The sequence below is a fragment of the Onychostruthus taczanowskii genome, unplaced genomic scaffold (assembly GCF_017590055.1).
Source record: "Onychostruthus taczanowskii isolate IOZ18803 unplaced genomic scaffold, ASM1759005v1 scaffold5, whole genome shotgun sequence".
Taxonomy (NCBI): Eukaryota; Metazoa; Chordata; class Aves; order Passeriformes; family Passeridae; genus Onychostruthus; species Onychostruthus taczanowskii.
This window is the reverse complement of record NW_024502568.1, coordinates 7,015,401-7,033,903: the sequence shown is the minus strand read 5'-3', so window position 1 is coordinate 7,033,903 and position 18,503 is coordinate 7,015,401. Positions and strand designations below refer to the sequence as shown.

The 18,503-nt window shown below is 45.5% G+C and overlaps 1 protein-coding gene across 2 annotated transcripts in view; it reads left to right on the top strand.

The window, feature by feature from the left end:
- The window catches only part of ARL3 (ADP ribosylation factor like GTPase 3), a 30,432-nt gene that overhangs the window by 8,233 nt on the left and 3,696 nt on the right, over window positions 1–18,503 (top strand). Inside the window, exons 2-6 of one of the 2 annotated variants that reach the window (XM_041415569.1) lie at window positions 2,017–2,160; window positions 3,288–3,404; window positions 7,498–7,548; window positions 9,510–9,695; window positions 18,196–18,364. In XM_041415569.1, the coding sequence (XP_041271503.1) occupies window positions 2,017–2,160; window positions 3,288–3,404; window positions 7,498–7,548; window positions 9,510–9,695; window positions 18,196–18,243 (546 nt within the window). In that variant the 3' untranslated portion in view covers window positions 18,244–18,364. Of the gene's footprint in view, window positions 1–2,016; window positions 2,161–3,287; window positions 3,405–7,497; window positions 7,549–9,509; window positions 9,696–18,195; window positions 18,365–18,503 lie in introns of those variants that run through there. The other variant, XM_041415568.1, reaches the window with a different exon arrangement.

The following is an 18,503-nucleotide window of genomic DNA, read 5'->3' as shown; positions in this document are numbered from 1 at the left end:
ACTGAGCAGGCATAGCACCCTCTACCAAGCAGAGCCCATTTGTAATTCACAGCTCTTGAGCAGGGCCTGAATTCCCAGTGTTTTACCTGTCTGTCACCTACGAAATAGGTGATACCTTGAGCCTGCTTATTGGGCAGTAAGATTGCAGTTTTGCTGTTGCTTGCACAAGCTCTGAATTTCTGAACCTCAGCTTTCCACAGTGCTTTTTAAAAGCACAGCAACAGTGGCAATCCTGCAGCTTTCTACACATACCTTTTGAACCCAGTTTTACTAAGTTCCTTCTCTCCTCCTTGTTTTTTACACATCACACATGTATTTTGAGCTGTAGCTGGTAATTTAACAGAAACCCATTAAATTACTCTGAAATCAAAAATGCTTACAGGGGTGGATCAGATGTCACATGCATTTGAATCTCTGAGCGTTACTAAAAGCTTTAGCATCACGACCTGTAGTGCTGAGTCCTTCCCAAAGCACTCCCACCTGGGAGCAGGGAGGTGAGCAGTCAGAAGCAGCATTTGCAGAATGGCTGAGGTTGGGAGTGGGCAGAAGGACACTGCTGGAGACAGGGGATGCGTTGCAGCGGTGACAGTTGTACTGCGACGTGCAGCTCTTTATCCTGAGGACAAGTTTCTGATTGTCACGATCTGGAAGGCATCGGAGCAACCTTCAAGGCTCAAATAGTCCTTGGCTCTCAGCAGGAATATTTAGAGGGTTTAGTTCCTCATAGCAACAAAGCACTTCAAGACATTTAACTGATTACACCTTGCAGGTCGACAAGAAGCATTTTCTCCATTTTGCTATTGGGAGAACAAAAAGGCTTGAGATATGGGCCCCATGGGCTCAGGTTTCTGCTGATATTTGAACTTTCTTCCTGGCTCTTGGTTTCAGTGGGCTTCAACAAGGGAATTGTCCTGGAGAGATGGAACAGGAATGCTGAGGGCTTCAGAAGGGGCTGTAGGTGTATTTCTTTCCTGAATTTTCTCAGGTGAATTAGTAGCAAGAGCACCTGTGTCCACATGCAGGGTCTCCATGTGGTGTGTGCTTCTTGGGCTCTGAGGAGGAGTCCCTGACATGCGGGGGCTGCAGAGTAGTGTGGCAGCATGCCAAAGACACAGAGGCATTCCTGGTGTCACAGTCTGCTCCTGTGCCCTTGGCTGCAAGTGTCCCTCTCCTGTGGAGTGGGGTGGGGTGGGCAGTGAGAGGCAGGTGGAAATTGGGTGATTTGCATCTCTTGGATACCTGCCAGGATCCAGAATATTTTTCCAGCCATTTAAGAGAGGTGCTGGTCTCTGACTGGTGGCACTGACAAAAGCTTGGGTGTGCTGCTGTAAGGTATGTGTTTGTAAATGAGCTGACCTGCATATTCTGTTTCCTAATCCTGAGTGATACTGTCAGCTCAGAGAGCTGAGCCTGGGTAATGACTGGAATCCACTGTGCTTTTCTTAGTGAGGATGTGTGGTAATCTGAGGTAGTTGTTAAGTGCTACATCCTGAGAATCAGAACTGCATATGCCCCATGGGTTCCGCATGTTTTAGACAGATAAATGGGGTTTGAGATGACCAGGGTAGTTACTATGAGAAGAACCAATGTCAGGTACATAGTAACCTGCAGTTACCTAGGAGGCAAAAGGAATTAATGGGGTTTTCCCTCTGATAAAGGTAATGAAGAGCTTGCAAGGACATGGTGTGCAGCTTCTGCACAGCGTATGCATTAGGCACTGTCTCCCTGGCACAGGGAATGCCAAACAGCTGTGTGACAAGAGCAGTGCAGCCCGCAGGGCACCCCACTGCGTGACATTTGTGCTGTCTGAGACCTTGTTGATACTCTGAGATGGAAGAAAATAGGGGCAAAGGGAGGAGTGGGAAATGAAATGGGAATAGGGACTGCAGAAAGGTATTCAGGGTGTCTTGGGACCCACCACCAGACAGAATCCATTTCCAGGGAAGAAGGCATAACATTGTGGGGGACGAGAGTTGGAGCGGGAAGTAACAGCTATGGTCTCTCTTGTGCATTTAGGGTTTACTGTCAATCCTGCGCAAACTAAAAAGCACCCCAGACCAGGAGGTGAGAATCCTCCTCTTGGGACTGGATAATGCAGGCAAGACCACGCTCCTGAAACAGCTGGCATCAGAGGACATCAGCCACATCACCCCAACACAGGTGAGGAAGGCCTTTCCTTCTTGAGGCAGTTACTCTGGTCCCACCTGCCACGTAATACAAAGCACTCATGATTCATCAGAGTCTTTCAGTAAAAGGAGGAGCAACTGGAGCCTGGTGCACCATTGAGTTTGTGTCTTTTCTGCCTAGAGGAGGCTTCCTGAAGGAGCCAGAGAGCTTCAGGCCAGATTGGTCAGGTAGTGCAAAAGTGGATGAGTGCTGTGGAGTTCTGCAAAAGGCTTTGGAGTCATGCTATGATTGCATGGATGAGACTTCGTTCCTGTTGTTTTTGCTAAACAGGGACATGTAGAGTGGATACTGCAGCACTGGATAAACCCTTGTCTGCTTGCATCTTTCACCCAACCAGCTCCAAGGGTTCTGCGTATACCAGTGCTCCTCTCTAATATCTCTCATGCCCTTTTGTTGAGCTTTGGGGGTGGAGGAGAGGGATAGCTCCCATCAGAAGCACTGCAGCATTGCTCCAGAGGAGGTTGCTAGAGAGCTATGGGAGATGCTCCCCCCCACCCCGTAGCTGCCTCCCAAAGCTCCCAGCCTTGGCACCCTAATTCCAAGCCTTGGTCCCCTGGGTGGTGTGGCAGCGCATTGCCAGCCCACACCACATCCTGTTTTTCTACTTGAATGCACTTTCAGTTGGTGCTCTAATTGATGAAATGGACCCTTCAGACGTGCAGCTGTTGCTCTTTTAAGCCCAGCATTAGCTGTGTCGTGTCGAATTGAGCTGAGACCTCTGGCTTCATATTAGTTGTGACTGTCTACTCAGCTTTCACAAGCTCAATCTTTCTTCTCACAGTGCCCTTGTTTTCTCCTTATCTGCAGCTCTCCCACTTCTTCCTGCACCCACCCTGCTGAGCTCTCTCGGGGCACTAACTGCATCATATGTCTCCATAGGCATGACAGCATCAACCCTTGACCCAAGAACACTGACAAACTGATGGTTATCAGCTGCTTTTGCTGGTGCCTGTCCCATAGCTGATCCATCTTTGTGGCTGCCCAGCCCATCTCACTGCACACTGCAGGCATGGGATATATAAGGTGTTAATGTCTGGCTACCAATATGCTCCAGCCATTCAGGTTTATGCTCTGTGTGGCTTTGTTTCTGCTCTTTCCAGGGCTTCAACATCAAAAGTGTACAGTCTCAAGGCTTCAAACTGAACGTATGGGACATAGGCGGACAGAGGAAGATCAGACCATACTGGAGGAACTATTTTGAAAACACTGATATCCTTGTGAGTATTGGCTGCAGCTGAATGCTGTGTTCATGCAATGGCTTTCCAAGGTCTCAGCCAGAAATTCAGAAACAAGTAATGTAATGTCCCAGCCCTCAGCAACACCATTGCCATTGTAACAGGAGTTATTCTGAGCTAAATGGCAAGATTGGTTGAGTGCAGTAAGAAAAATACAGTTATGTTTGCAGAAATCATTCAGTTGCATGTTTTTACTTTCACAGGATGGTGCTGTTTGTAGCCAGTTCCTTTCCTCTCATCTCAGTCTCTTTCAAATGAAAGAACATTAATAATGTGTACTTTATCCATCTATAGCTCCTTTCACTGGAGGCTCTGAAGGCCTGTCATGCATTAGTGACTTAAGCATCATGTGTAGAGGTAGGTCAGTATGGTGCCCTTGTTTTATAGGTAGGGAAACTGAGGCATAAGAATTAAATGCTCTGTCTGGCATCAGATTGGAAAGCTTCTGAGTGAGGAACACAGAGAGACCCCTTGTCTTTTTCTCCTTTAATCATAAGACTGTCTTTTAATGGTTTCGACAATTTAGCTGTAATTACCTTACAATTAGCTACAGATGACCACAATTATATTTACAGTGCAGGACCTTTGTTTTTCCATGCCAGAGCAGATTGCCCTGGGATCCTCCAGGTGCTGTCTTGGCTAGTTTCAAAGATCACCTCTAGCATGCAGCCACACATGCCAGGGTGAAGGCAGACTGGGGGCTGCAGGCCTCTCTCTGCCCCAAGCACTATTGCCTGTGGGAACAGAGGAACACCAAGGTCTGTAGGCTCCCATGGGAAAGTAGGAAGCTCTCTCAGAAAGAAGCCATTCCTCCCTCCTGTCACACACATGCTCAGGAATGTGTCAGGAGCTTCAGTGCACTTGCAGGGAAGGATCAGTGCAACTAGGAATAGGATTCTGTTCACCAAGGCTTGTGTCCCGTTGCTGAACAGCCTGGCTGTGCCTGCAGGCTTAGAAAACGTTGTCCAAATGAAGCTGTTGTTTAAATGTGACTAATAAACCCTTGATACGCTCTTTAGCCAATCTTCAGTTTTGAGCCTTAATTTGGAGTCTAAAGTTCAAGGACAGCCATCACTGCATAAACCCGGTTGGTTGCTTTTGTAAAGAGGAACTGTGAGATTTTCCATGGGGTAAGATCTGGGTTTGAGAAACGAGCAGGACACACACTGTGCTCCTCTGTGGCTGTTGAGGACAGAGACGTGGTGTGGCTGTGAGGTGACTGTGCCCACTGAGCCAAGGCTCTGGCGCTGTGGGTGGTGGGGAGGCAGTAAGTGTGCAGATCAAGTGCAGCCCTGCAAAGCAGCAGCGTTGGGATCTCTGCCTGCTGTGGCAGGTGCTCAGGCTGCAGAGGCTGTGCAACCACAAAACAATATCTGGAAGACTCTGCTGGCAAAGACAAAAAACTACACTGGCCTGTGGGCTTCCACCCTTCCTAGTGTGCGCTGCGTGGGAGGTGTAGAAATAAAGGTGAATTTGAAGACTGAAGGAGATGAAAGCAGTTGTTTTCCCTGCCCCTCTCTCACCCCAGTTAAAGCAATGTACAGAGAAACCCCTTCTTTTCATATGACTAAGAAAATGGGCAGGTATAAGCAGAATCAGTTTGGGGAAAGCAGCAGTGTGAATTCAGAGAAATAGCTGGTGCACAGATGGACTTGAGTTCCCCTAGGTGCACTTCATGCTGATACCCAGTCCCAAACTGGGAGATGTTGGCATCTTGGGGCAGTGCTTTGCTATTTCCATACACACCAAAACTGGGATCACGTATATGCTGATGGCTCGCTCTGTCTTCTGCCAGTCCTTACCCCTGTTTTAGCCAGTATTTTTACCCTCTGACAAACCTGGTGCAGATTGTGCATTTACAAATTGAGCCAATTTATCACGCTATTTCTTCATCTAGTCCCACCACTTGCAACTTCGGCCCAACCCATTTTTTCCAGGTTGTGTTTTGGCTTGTTTCTCAAAGGAGGTACCCAGCTTTACAGGAATTTCCTTCTCAAATCTCCATTCTCCAGCCTGGTGTTCCAATTGGTAAGCTATGTTACCAAGCGCCACAGGCAAAGCCAGGCTCTTGTGTGGCCTTGGCCATAAAAGAAAGTTGGACATGAGATACACTACAGTTCCCAGGACCCCCTGCTTCTCTCTTCCCCTGAACTGCATTGCATAAAGCAGAAAGGACCCTCTAAAGAGTATTAAAAAGCAGGAAGTAATTACAAATTCAAATCCATGCAGGTGCCTTTGAATAAGAGCTTGGTCTTGCATCACACACCTGTGATATTTGGAAGCTTAACGCAGGCAAATAAGGTGTGGATATCTGGCTGATTGCATATTCAGACAGGCACCTGCAGCTATTTGGCACAGTGCTTGCTGGTTTGGAAGTAGGCACTCGGCACATACTTTGCTTTCTCTCTGCTGTGCTTTTGTGGCTTTTGCCCCAAGCACTGTTGTATCTAGTTCTCATCTTGCAAAACAGCTCCCTAGTGAGGAATGAGAGGTGCAGGAGAAAGCCTGGCTGGATGGGACCCAGAGCTATTCCTTCCCAGTTAGAGAAGCACTCTAATATGGAAGATGCTGCCTTTCAGTTCACAAGCAGCACTCGACCATCGCATTCATGTGTTGTGGACTTCCCAGAGATGTCCCGAGGGAGGACAGATGACGGCCCAGTCCCACCCCAGAACACACCTGCCAGCCCTGCAGCTTCTTCCTTTCTTTTGCTCTGCGTTTCCTACCCTAAATGGGATGCATAGGGGTGGATGCTTGGTAGGGGCGGGGAGGACGTGTGTAGCTGATCCAGTATTGGTGCACGTGCTTGGGATCACGCTGCGGGGAGAGGCCCGCGTGTCATGCCCACGGGCCGGTCCCCATCACGCGGCGCCGGGTGCGCGCTCTGCTGACGCATCCCCACGCAGCTGCGTCCGGCCCTGCCGCGTGTCCCCCAGCCCCTGTCAGCGCACATCAGCCCCCAGGTGATCTGCAGAGCGCCTGGGAGGTTGCTGGGTTACCTCCTCAGGCCTCGCATACAGATTTTCCTGCTGTGTGTTTGGTCCCACTTCAAACAACTCAAATGCTGCTCATTAAAAGTGTCTATTGTTTAATAGATATTGCTGCTAGAGATCTTCCCTCCTCCTACTATTTGATCAAAATTATCCTGGAAGCATGGAATCTTATGCTGAGACTGCCTGCAAGGATGCCATTTATCTTGATGGCAGGGTGCTGTGCTCATCTATTCCCTGAAAACCAGGCTGACACTTGCTCCCTGTAAGCCACCCAAGAGCATGCAGATGACATGCTAGCAGCTTCAATCACTACTGATGGGGAATGGCAGCAACTGGAAGCAAAATGCTCAGTGTTTGTCACAGTCCTATTCCTGTCTGCTATCCCAGCATCCTTCTTCAAAAACCTTCATGTATCAAGCAGTGAAAAAGGGATACCAGCCTATTCTTGCCTGCATGTTGTACTGAGGTTCCCCATTTTTTTAGACGGCAGCTGAAGATGGAGTCTTGCAGGCTTCAGCCCTCATACCCAACCACCCTCTCCAAGAGGCTGCATTAGGATTGCCTGATGGAGGCAAACTCAATGTCCCCAACACATTCTTGTGTCCCCTGAGTGGCATCGTGTGCCTTGGTGGCTTACTGAGGAGGTGGTGCTAGAGGGCAGCACGGCACAGTCACACCAGGCCAGTGTTTGTACACTTTGCTAGGGTGAAAGGCCGTGTCTAGCTCCCCAGGTTTTGCCCTCCTATGCTCAGCTTCAGCTTGTAACAATAAGTTTGAAACAGTAGCAGCAGTCTCCTGTTCTCTTCAGATAATATATGCTATGGTGATGGTGACAGCATCCCCAGTACCGCTGCCAGCTCCTTTCTGATTCTGCCCACGTGGTTGTCCACTCCCCCAGCATTAAAAGAGGTGGTTCCTCTCCTTTCAGAACATCATGAAGTTTTGTCAACATTTGCTGCAAATAATAGCAAGGATCTTTTTGCCCAAAAGCATAATTAGTAGGTTCAGCTCACTTAAGCACATACTGCTGTGGAAGAGTGTCTTCTGGGAAGAGTAACTTTTCCTGTCATTTCTTTTTTCAGATCTATGTCATTGACAGTGCAGATAGGAAGAGGTTTGAAGAAACAGGTCAGGTAAGTTACTTAAGCCCAGCTTCCTTTGAAGTGACTCAGTGCTTCTGAGTGCCCCTTGCTCACAAAAGTTAGGAAGAAGATTTTGTTGTTTATGAAGTAAATTTGCATTTCAATAGACTTGCCTTTCAACATCAATACAGATTATTTTGGTAGATGTGAAACAAGGAAAATAGGTAGCCTAATTCTGTTTAAATAGAACACTGTTCATTAAAGTTATACAATAATAGCAAATGGAGCCTAATACTGAAAGCACAAACTTCTCTAAGTCCTTTAAACCTTGCCAAACCAAGACCCTGAGGAATCCTATTTTCTTATTTACGAAGCTGAAATGGAAATCATATTGACTTGATTGTCTTTTGGATGTAATTGTAAAAAAAGCTAAGAACTTTCTAACTATTACTGGCCAGAAAATAAGATTTCCGTTTTACTGATGTTTTGTAACATTTTTTGTTTTAGGTTGGAACAAAAATAGGGCTTTTAAACTTTATTGTGTAAAATTCTGAAAGTGACAGTGTCCCAAAATAGCTAGCAATAGATTTACCCCATAGAAATGGGAGATGTAGATTAAAGCCTTCTGTTCTGCCTGATTTGAAGGAGATACTTGATCTTTTGCCTCTCAAGTCTCATGGAAACACCCCAACAGCAGAACTGTTGGTTGTTCTAGGGGTGGGGGAATCTTTGCTGGAGCTGTTTAATTTTATATCAGTAATTAAATATTCATTGGGCAAAAGAGATGGAAAGGAAGCAGCAGCTTAGATCACTTGCCTGAGTCAGGCGGAGCCAACCTAAACCCCTCCTCATATTTCCGCAAACACTTTTGGTTTCAATAAATCAGCCGTGTCAGATGAAAGACCTATTTTGTTGAAAAATTCCCAGCCAGTTCTGTTTATAACTCCATCCTCTCATCCTGGCTTCCAAACCAAACATTTCTCTTGGGGGGATGGAGTTGTGTTTCCACTGCAGTTTAGCATCTCCCTTACTGCACTTGTTTAATCCAGAAGTTTCTATTCAGTGGATAAAAGATGTTAGAATGTTATCTGAGACCATGAGACCTTTCCAGCTAAATAAGGAGGCCACAAAAATCTCCCATACTCATCTGTCTGCAATGCCAGCAGTCCCTACAGGTTCATGTTCTGCTGAGTTTGTCATATGTTCCCATAGGGAAGTGACTTGAGACTGAGTGCTGGTTTCACATGAGACCATTGCACAACCTAGGCATGAAGTATTTCTACCACCATTGATCCACTGCAGATTCAGATTTGAGCTATTCAGAAAATCTTTTTGAGTCAACCAGTTTTGAATGAACAAACCTATTTTTTAAGATGACATCCAATGTCTGCATCTGGAGCCAAAATTCAGCTATTAAGGCTCATCTAGCTTGTCTTCAGTTAACCAATGCCTTCAAAAGTATCAGCATTTTCCTGTGGGAAGGAGATTTCCATTTTGGTGGGGGGGTGATGGGAGTGGGGAAGTCCTCTCCTTTTTAAATTGCAGTGATTAAGACTTCAAACCACCCCTTGAAACTCATGATTAGCAAAGATATCAGAGCCAGTGTCAATGGTTGCTCAGGTACAAATCAGGTCAGTCAGGCAATAACTTAAGACAGATTCCTCATACTGCCAATTTACATGTTGTTTTTTTGCTGTTTCATCAGTTTTGGTCTCCTGGGATCAGAGACTGGTAAAACACAGCGTTGTAGCCTTTAAGGCAACTGCTAATTTCAGACCAAAATGAAGATTTTTCTAACCTGTAATTGGAAGAAATAGCTTTTGAACCTTGGGCAGAGATGATTGTATACATTTTTGCTCTCTTATAATAAGATCTAGGTTTCACTGGAACACACTCTTCTAGCATTTGCCCTAAATATATTTCTAATTAGAGACAAGCATTGGTGGTTGAAGGTTTTCTTCCCTTCCCTCTCACCATCTTCCCCCCACCCCACTCCCTTGTAAATGATACAGGAGCTGGCTGAGCTTTTGGATGAAGAAAAGCTTAGCGGAGTCCCCGTGCTGATATTCGCTAACAAGCAGGATTTGCTGACGGCTGCCCCTGCGTCGGAGATTGCCGAGGGACTGAACCTGCACACGATCCGGGACAGAGTCTGGCAGATCCAGTCTTGTTCAGCTCTTTCGGGAGAGGGAGTACAGGTGAGGCCCTGCAGAAGGCTTGCTGTGCCAGCAGGCCATCTGTAAGAGATTGTTGATCTGCAGGGTGGGGCTGGAGCAGCCTCACCGATGAGGGTCAGCGCAGCCAAAGCCTTGCAGTGCAAAATGTGGGGGTTGGGTGTCTTGGGTTCTGTGCAAGGGGAAGGGAGAGCTGGGGGCCCTTGGGCTCCCTTCATCCCTGGTAAAAGGGAGAGTGATTGCCTCCCCACCCAGGAGCCCTTAGCTGGCCCAGATGAAGACATTGATTTCTTTTAAAGAGACTGCTGTCAGGTTAATCATTCTCACAAAACAAATTGTCTTTTACTATTAACCCTTTGACTGGTACGAGTGTGCACTCTAGAAATCTGATTTACCTTTGCTACTGATGTCATTTGGCATTTTACTAAACCCAGGCACCAGGGAGAAAAACAGATCAATTTTTCTGATGCAGAGAAATGCAAGAGTTGCACATGGAGCAACAACCACTTCTAGTGTCAGCATGTGGGGCAGCAAAAACACACCGAGGGGCCTGCACTGTGTCCCTGTGCTGAACTGTAACAGTTGTGTCTTGGGCTCCTGTGCTGTAGTCAGTTCCTGCAGTATAGTAGCTCTTTGTAATGTAAATGGGACCTAGGTTTGTTTATTTCACTCTTAGGTTTTCCTGAATTAATGAGGTATTTGCAAAGCTCGAAATCTGAGTACTCCCTTCACTGATATTTAAAGAAACAGAATGGTGAAGACATTTATCTTCACTGCAGTTTCAGTAAAACCTTATTTGCAGATGCTACAGAGCAGTTCAGGATAGTGAGATCTCAAGCTGAGTATGAAGAGTCACAGAAGCAGCCCTCCATGCTGAGTGGGCAGTAAAATGGCAGATGAAATTCAGCATTGACAAGTGCAAAATAATGCACATGAGAAACAACAATCCTAATTATACGACGATGGACTCAAAATTAGCTGCCATTACTCAGAAGCAGATCCTTGGGAACAGAGCTCATCCAAGGCCAGAGAGGAAAATTCAAACACTGGACAATTACAAGAAAGCAAAGAAGAAACATCTTTTCTAGCAGGTTAAACTCATCGTGAGCCCATACCTTGAACATGACCTCAATCTCTGTCTCTGCCATATTTAAAAAGGTTTTAGTAGTAATAGTAGAATCATAAAGTCCAACAAAAAATTAGGTAGAAGGGTCTTCAGAAGATCTTCAGGCCAGCTTCAGTTTAAAGCAGGGATAGCTGTGAGTCTAGAGGAGGTTGCTGAGAGTCTTTTCCAGTCAAGTTATAAGTATCTCTAAGCATGTAAATTCCACATCCTCTCTAGGTAGCCTCTTCTAGGCTCTTAACTACCCTAATCAAAAACAAATATGGTCCACATATCTACTTAGAATTAGGAGAGATTTGAGTATCCTCTGTCAGGAGTGATCAGCAGCACAGAGTGGTATCTGTATACAGGGATAATAAATTAGGACTAGCAGTTTGTAAGAGTGAGGACAGAGAGTGGGAACATCTTCAGGATTTATAAAATAAGATATAAAAATATCAGATAGACCGTATGCTATTTTTACATTGCTAGAGGAAGAGTGTTCCTAATGAAATAATCAGAAAATGGTTTAAAAAAAAATAAAAATAAGTGCTTCTTTGCAAGGGGCATAATTAAATTCTGGATCTCATTGGCACAGGATGCTGGGGAGACCAAAGGTATCAGAAAAAAAAATGGTATCAGAAAAATACTTAAATGAATTTCTGAAGAAGGGATGTGCAAGCAATCACTGACAAGTGATCTGCAGGCAGCTTTTGACTGAGGAACAGCTTGGGCCATGAACTGGGAGTGAAGAACAGAGTAAGGCAAATCCTGTTCCTACACGGTCTTTCCCCTGGCATCCAGAAAGAGGATGCTGGTCTGGATGAACCATTGGTCTGACCTAGTACAGCAGTTCTGATTTAAAATTCTCAACCTGATTTTGAGACCTGAATGTAGTAGGTGGTGTTCTCTGAAGGGCCTGTAGTTAGCTAAGCTACAAATTCAGCTACACTGTAGCCAGTGTTGTAAAGGGCTTCAGCGCTAATCTCTGCTCTAAGTTTCCAGTCCAAAGAGATCTGACCAGGAAAACGAGGCTGCGGTTGACAGGGTTTCAGGCAAACATAGGTCACCTTCCTACCCCCTTCGGGCCCTTCTAGGTTTTGGAAGTCCAAGGAAGCTCTCCAGCTGCAAAGGGGCAGTAAAGAGACAGATGAAATTCAGAGATTCAGAGGTGTTGGATGTGGAAGAAGTAAACGATACAAAGTGTCACTTTCTGTTCTTGAGCTTTGAAATACGCTTCCTTCTCAGGCAGATTTGTGGGCTCCCTGGAGTGGGCTGCACACTTCTCCACTGACAGCACCTTCTTACTGTGCCTCCTCCCTGAAGCACAGCACATCCCTAGTCATCCAGTAGTGCAAAATACTCAGCCCAATATCCTCTGCCAGGGAAATGAAATCTGCTTCTGCATTCATTTCCAGAAAACAGAAGACCAGAACTAAATAAAAGTATTTGCAGGCCTATGTATTTTGTTCATCGTGCTTATCTAGTCAGATTAGTTTAGATGCAGGCCAGATAACATCCTGCTTTGTTGTAGTTGGTCTCATTGCCCTAAATACTGCAGCTTATTCCATAAGTGATTATTGCAGAAAAGTCAGGAAGGTTTCAAACTCTCTATAGCTTATAGAAGAAGAGCCCCTACATTTCTCTTCACCCATAACTTCAGCTCTGTCAAATCAGACAGCAAGAATGTCAAGCACTCCCTTTCCTTGCAAACGGAACAAAATGTTTGGGGAGATGGCTTTTAAACTAAACCCAGATCAGCCTAGAAAAAATGGTGTCTTCAGTCTTGGAATGTTAAGGAGAGGTCAAACTTTAGAAGAATCGAAGAACTTGTTTAAAGAGTGAGATTAGGAAAGCTGTTTTTGAGGATTGTGGTACACCAGGGCCACAGGTACCAGAGGTTCAGAACAGGAGCTCTCCATGTGGTTAAATCTCAGGTCACTGCTTTAAGGACCTTGTTGAGAAATGACAATGAGTGGCAGCAAAATAAATGGAGATGGGGAAGCATCAGGTGTTCAGAATGAAAGCCAAGGCATGCCAGCTATTGCAGGTGATGGAATGTATTAGCTGGAGTAGAATTGGAGACATTGCTGATGGATCTTGGAAGGAAGAGTGGTGGCATGTCTTGTGCTGAGCACATGGAAGAACAGAGTTCATATGGGAAGATGTTTGTGATAGCTTGGAAGAAGAGCAATGAGCAAAGATAAATAATGCTGATACATGAAGGAGAAATAGTTTGAAGGTCATTTAATTAGTTTAGCAGCTAGCACCATCGTGTATAGAACTGGGTAGTTAAGACTGGGGATTTCAAGGTTAATGAGATTAGATTATGGTTAATAGAATGATATAAATTTAGAGAATTTAACTATTATTTGAAATGGGTTATTTAATAAAACTGTTAATTAAGGGGGGAATCCATATAGTCATCTTCTCTTTTTAAATTAACCATTAGAGACTCTGGAAAAGGGGCCTAGCAGTGTCCTGAGCAGGCTCAGAAGAGAGGTGACTGGGTTAACTGGAAACTCCATGTAGTGTCTCTAGATGCCAGCTGGCAGCCCCTGTTATGCCAGCTGAAGACTTCATTACCTCCTGACTGTAACTGTGGGCAGCACTTGTCTTGTTAATCAGACTTCATGGTGCCATCGAGGCTTTTTCAAGCAAAATGTCTGCTTGGGTCTGATCTTATCCTCAGCCCCAGTTAAAAAGCAGGAAAGCCTTTTCTCCTTGCCACAGCCAGCTGGGCTCTGCTGCTGGAATGGAGTACTGACCAGCCTACACCGAGACCTCAGCAAGTGAGGGAGGTGATTACTGATGACAGCAGAGGAACACAAGGGAACTGTTGCCTCACAGCCTCTCTCTGGTGCCACGTAGGCTCTCGTGGGGTATTTGTGACCAGATCTCAAATTGTAGCCCTTGGTGTGCAAAAGCTGTGTACATTCCACCCTGGCCAGCCAGGGCTGGTGTGAAAGTAAACAGGACCCCTCTGCTTTCCTGCCTCCTCTCTTGCTGAGGTGTTATTTAGGGGCCAGGGTGTGATATTAAATATGACTCAAGGCTTGGGACCGATGTGTGCTCTGCAGCTTGTTTGTTGTCTGAAGCAAGATTCTCCAATCAAGGCAGCGGGAGTTCAGCCTGCCCCTAGGAGCTGTCCTCCAGAATGATGATGCAGCATATTGTGTCCAGAGTCTCCCAAACATAATGACCCTCTGGAGACCATTAAAAGCCAGTGAAACTGAGAGTAGCCACTAAACTTTTCCAATTTATGCCAGAGCCCATCTGGCCCAAAGGACTGTGGGAAGGGCTGAGCCTCTGTCTCTTCCCTGGCTGTTTCAACCTAGTTGAGAATGAAGCCCAAGACCTAAGTTATGTCTATGCTGCAATTCAACACTTTCATAAGGTCAAGATTCAGAGCAGGACCATCCCTGGTGGGTACCACATACCAGTGTGGTATCTGCAGAGCTTAGTTTAGTCTTAGCCAGGAAAGGCTGGATGGGGTTCTCCCACATCTTAACAAGGTTCTGGAGCTATTTGTAAATATGATTTAAAACCAGTTTTGATGACTGCAACTCTCTGGGATAGGCAGAGCCTGTGCATGTTGAGGAAAAGCAACCATGTTTCCAGATTACAGGGCAGTGTCTTCTGATTTTTAAGTAGGGTAAGGAGGGAGTCTATAGGGATACAAGGTCTCAGTGGACAAGAAAATAAGCTTTCACCCAGGCAAAAACCAATGGATAATGTACTGGCAGAAGCCTGTAAGAGCCAGCCTGTATGATCACTGGAGGTGCGAGGAAATGACAGATAATGAAGGCACAGTCCTGGCTGTGCAGAGGGAGAAGAAAGTAACAGTTAAAATAACGCATACCAAAAATGCTAGAGATTGAGAATTTTGCACTTGCTGACCCAATTTGTTATGGCAGACAGAGGATTACATGAAAGGATTAAGCTTTTCTGTCCTTAAGGTCACATTAGGGGTCACAAGTTTGTGGCCTTGCCTGATCCCAGGCTTGCAGGGGAGCAGAAATCGTGAGGCTTTTTATGGGGTGGAAAGGACTTGTTCGCTGTGTTTGAAGTCAGATTACTTCACTCCCATAGCCACAAAGCTGATAATGCAGAGAATAAGCAAGCAGTGGGCTAATCTTAAGCAGGACTTTTTATTTCTCCCAGGGAAGGCTCTACCAGTACTTTCCCAAAGGGCGTTGGAGTACAACTCCCTTGGCACAATAGCAGATGGGACTGCAGCAAGGCGGGGTTGTGTGAGCAGCATTTCTCTGCAAGGAGCATTATCCTCTTCCCTGGGGTTCTCTCTCTGCTTTGGTAAAGTTTACTAGCTGCTTGTTAAGGAGCTAAGAGAGGCAAAGCTGAAAGATCTGAAATCTTTCCCTGGCTAAGTTTTCCCAGGGTTGACTTGAGGCTGGAATACTAATATTGTATCCGCCTCAGTCCTCAGAGTACCTGCCAATGTCTCTGTGTCTCAACAAAGCAGCACAAGGACATCTATCAAGATCTAAATGTTACTGTAGGGATTACACTTTCTTCACAGAACCATCTTTTAAACATGCAGATATAGGGACAGAGTGTGCAGGGACAAAGGATGACAACAGTTGACTCCTTGAGGACTTGACTCTTTCAAGCACTGTTTCCTCCTTCCCATGTGCCTTTCCCATAGCAACTCTTTGTGTTTGTTGCAGCTTCCCTGGATTTCTTTATCTTGCCAATGCTCTGTCCTGCTTCACACCATAGGTAGAAAAACTGCAACTGTACCTTTTAGGTTTTTTTTGCTTTCCATTGCATTTGGTATTCTCCAAAGCATCTGGGGACACAGCAGAACAACCACCCCCCCCCCCCCCCCCCCAAAAAAAAAGTTGCACCAGAATCTGCATATATAGCTGAGGAAGGCATCTCACATACACCTTTCTGATACAGCTGAACATGTTAATTTTCCCTTTATCACTGTCAGGCAGGGGGATATTTACAATTAAATGTGATTTTTGCTGTCAATTAACTCATGCCAGAAGAGAGTTGTTAAAATCTATTCCTGCTTTAAAAGTTTGGTGACCTACTTACGTATTTCAAGCGTGTTTGGAGTTCACCTTTCCTCTTGCATTTTGCTATGTCATTCTCTTGCCCTCGTTAAATGCTTCATGCAGCCAAGCTCCCAGCCATGGTAAATCCCATCATAAACTCTGCTTTATGACCCTCGCTGCGCTGGTGCTGCAATGGTCTGCCTTTCTCCTTGCAGAGCTCCCCAGTGGCAGCAGGCAGTGTTTTAATCACTGTGAATTCAGGTTGTGGTCAGATTAGGTAGAAGATAGGATGCGTGTTTGTTGTTTTGCAGTGATGTATTGTTTCTGGGATTACTGTGCTGAATAGCAGAGGGTGTCAGCTGATATTTATTACTTTAAGCTGTCTCAGCTGTTCTGGTTCAGCAAATAAACCTACATTCAAAATGAATGAGGAGCTCTGCTTGCCTTGTATGCCATGATGTGTGCAAATGTGATTATTGCTTCCAAGGCAGGGGAAGCTGAAATCATTGTGGGAGCATTTTTAGTTATTTATTTATTTTTACTCTTTACAGGCAATCATGCAGATTTCTAAAGCACACAATCAAGTCAAAGGCTTGACACCTCTCCTTCCAGCCCCATTGTTAAGCCCTGGCATTCCTCATGCTGGGAATCACTGGCTCCCTCTCTCTCTAAAGTGATAAGCTCTAAACCATCCTATTGATTGCTTAAGGCATTACATGTTTTACACCTAGGTTATCAGTGTTATTGAAAGGGGAAGACACAAAGCTACCAGGCCTTAAGATGAATCTACCACTCATCTTTTCCCATTTGCTCAGAGGATTTCAGACAATTTGTTTTACACTGATCTCTGCTGGGGAGATAAATAAATGAAACTGGAGGCACCAACCCTCCCCAAGGTTAGAGTTAGAAGTGTTATTAGTGTAGGCCTCATGTGCACCCCAGCACAAACTGGGCTCACTTATTCTTTATTTAACACAGCAACAAAGGCTGATTTCAAAAGTTGCTGCTCCCCTTCAGATAAGGAGTGTCACATAGCGCAGTTATCAAGGTGAATTGGTATTTTCAAGTGAGAACCTCTCTGCTTCTGATTAAGCCCTGAGGACTCCCTCTCTTCTCTCTTAACTCTTTAGCTCCCCTCTGACATGGCCACCACCTTTGTGGCTGAGGGATGACACAGAGGCACAGCAGTGAGGGCTCACCCAAAGGGCTTGCTGTACTCTGCCTTGGGCTAGCTGTCCTTGGGGAAGCTGAGGTCCTTGGCAGCCTTTTGGCAGTCTGGGAACAAGGGAAAAGGAAATCAGCAACACTGCTACAATGGGGCTACCAGTGACATTTGCCCAAAAGCTCTGACTTTCTAAGGGTCTAATTAAAGTTGTTGTGGTAGTTATACAAAAATGACCACTGAACATAATGCAGTGAAATCCCTCAACTCTGAACTCTGAGGTAATAGTTGCCTGACTTCCAAACACAAAGATGTGCTGCTTCTCTCCCATCCCCAAAACCCTACCTTTTGCCTTCAGCCTCCCTATCTGCAGAGTTACCTTGTAGACAGGATAGAGGTAAGGGATTTGCTGGGACACAAATATGAGGAGACTGTGCATCTTGCACTCCATTGTGCGCATCTCCTAATGGGTAAGTGGCAGGAGGAGATGAAGTGTTGCTTTGGCTTTCAATGGCATATCCCATTCTGGGATCTCGGCAATAAACTCACAAATCAGGTATTCACAGCACAAGTGCTGCTGTCCTTCTTGCACTGGCCAGAGAGGTCACCACACATTTTTACAAAGATACCTTAAGGAGTATATCAGCCTCTTAAAACATGACCACATAGCTTCTCAGTGAAGCCCTGTGGGATCCCTGAGGGCCCATTTTCTGTGGGGGCCCTGAGGAACAGGGAGCAGGGTTCAGGTCTGGTTATTGCAGTGACTTTCATGGATCTGGATTTCAAGGCTTGCAGATGAACAGAGAATTAGAGCTGTTTTCTTAACAGGGTACTGACTGTATAACAAACAGTGTCCTAAAATCCAGTCTCAAAGATAAGACGGCTTGCCCCAGATTACACAAATCATCTGTAGCCAAACCTGGAACAGGGCCTTCATCTGCCACTGACATACCTTGACTGCAAAGTGATCCTTCCTCTTAGGACCTACACAAAGTGATGTGATGAGATGATGATACTTTCTTATGGTCAGATGAAAGATTTAATAATGTCTGTGTGACAACATCTACCAAGCAAGGAAGCACTTATTTTTTTTAAACCACAGTGGTTTTGGGGACAGAAGGGCAGGCAGGGGGCCAATGAGGAGGCAGAACATGATGCTTGCAGAATGGTGGTGGGGTGGGCTTGGGGGATTCCTCCTCCTGTCGCTTGACTAACATTATCTTTCTCTGTCTGAAGGACGGCATGAACTGGGTGTGCAAAAATGTCAGTACTAAGAAGAAGTAAAGCGTTCTGAGCTGCATGGAAATGGAGGAGCGGTGGGAGCAGAATTCTAGCCTGAAAACACTAATTTGCTGCTTTCTGACCAAATGTTTTTCCATCTGTGCACAGCTACAGCTGTTAAAAGGAAAAAAAAAAAGAGAGAGAGAGAAAAGGGAGCAACATTGGTTTAAACCTACTGCTGGATTTGGAACTTGACCTGCTCTTTAGTATCATTTTTTTTATCCCAATAAAGGAATTACATATTTCCTCCCTATGCATAAGTA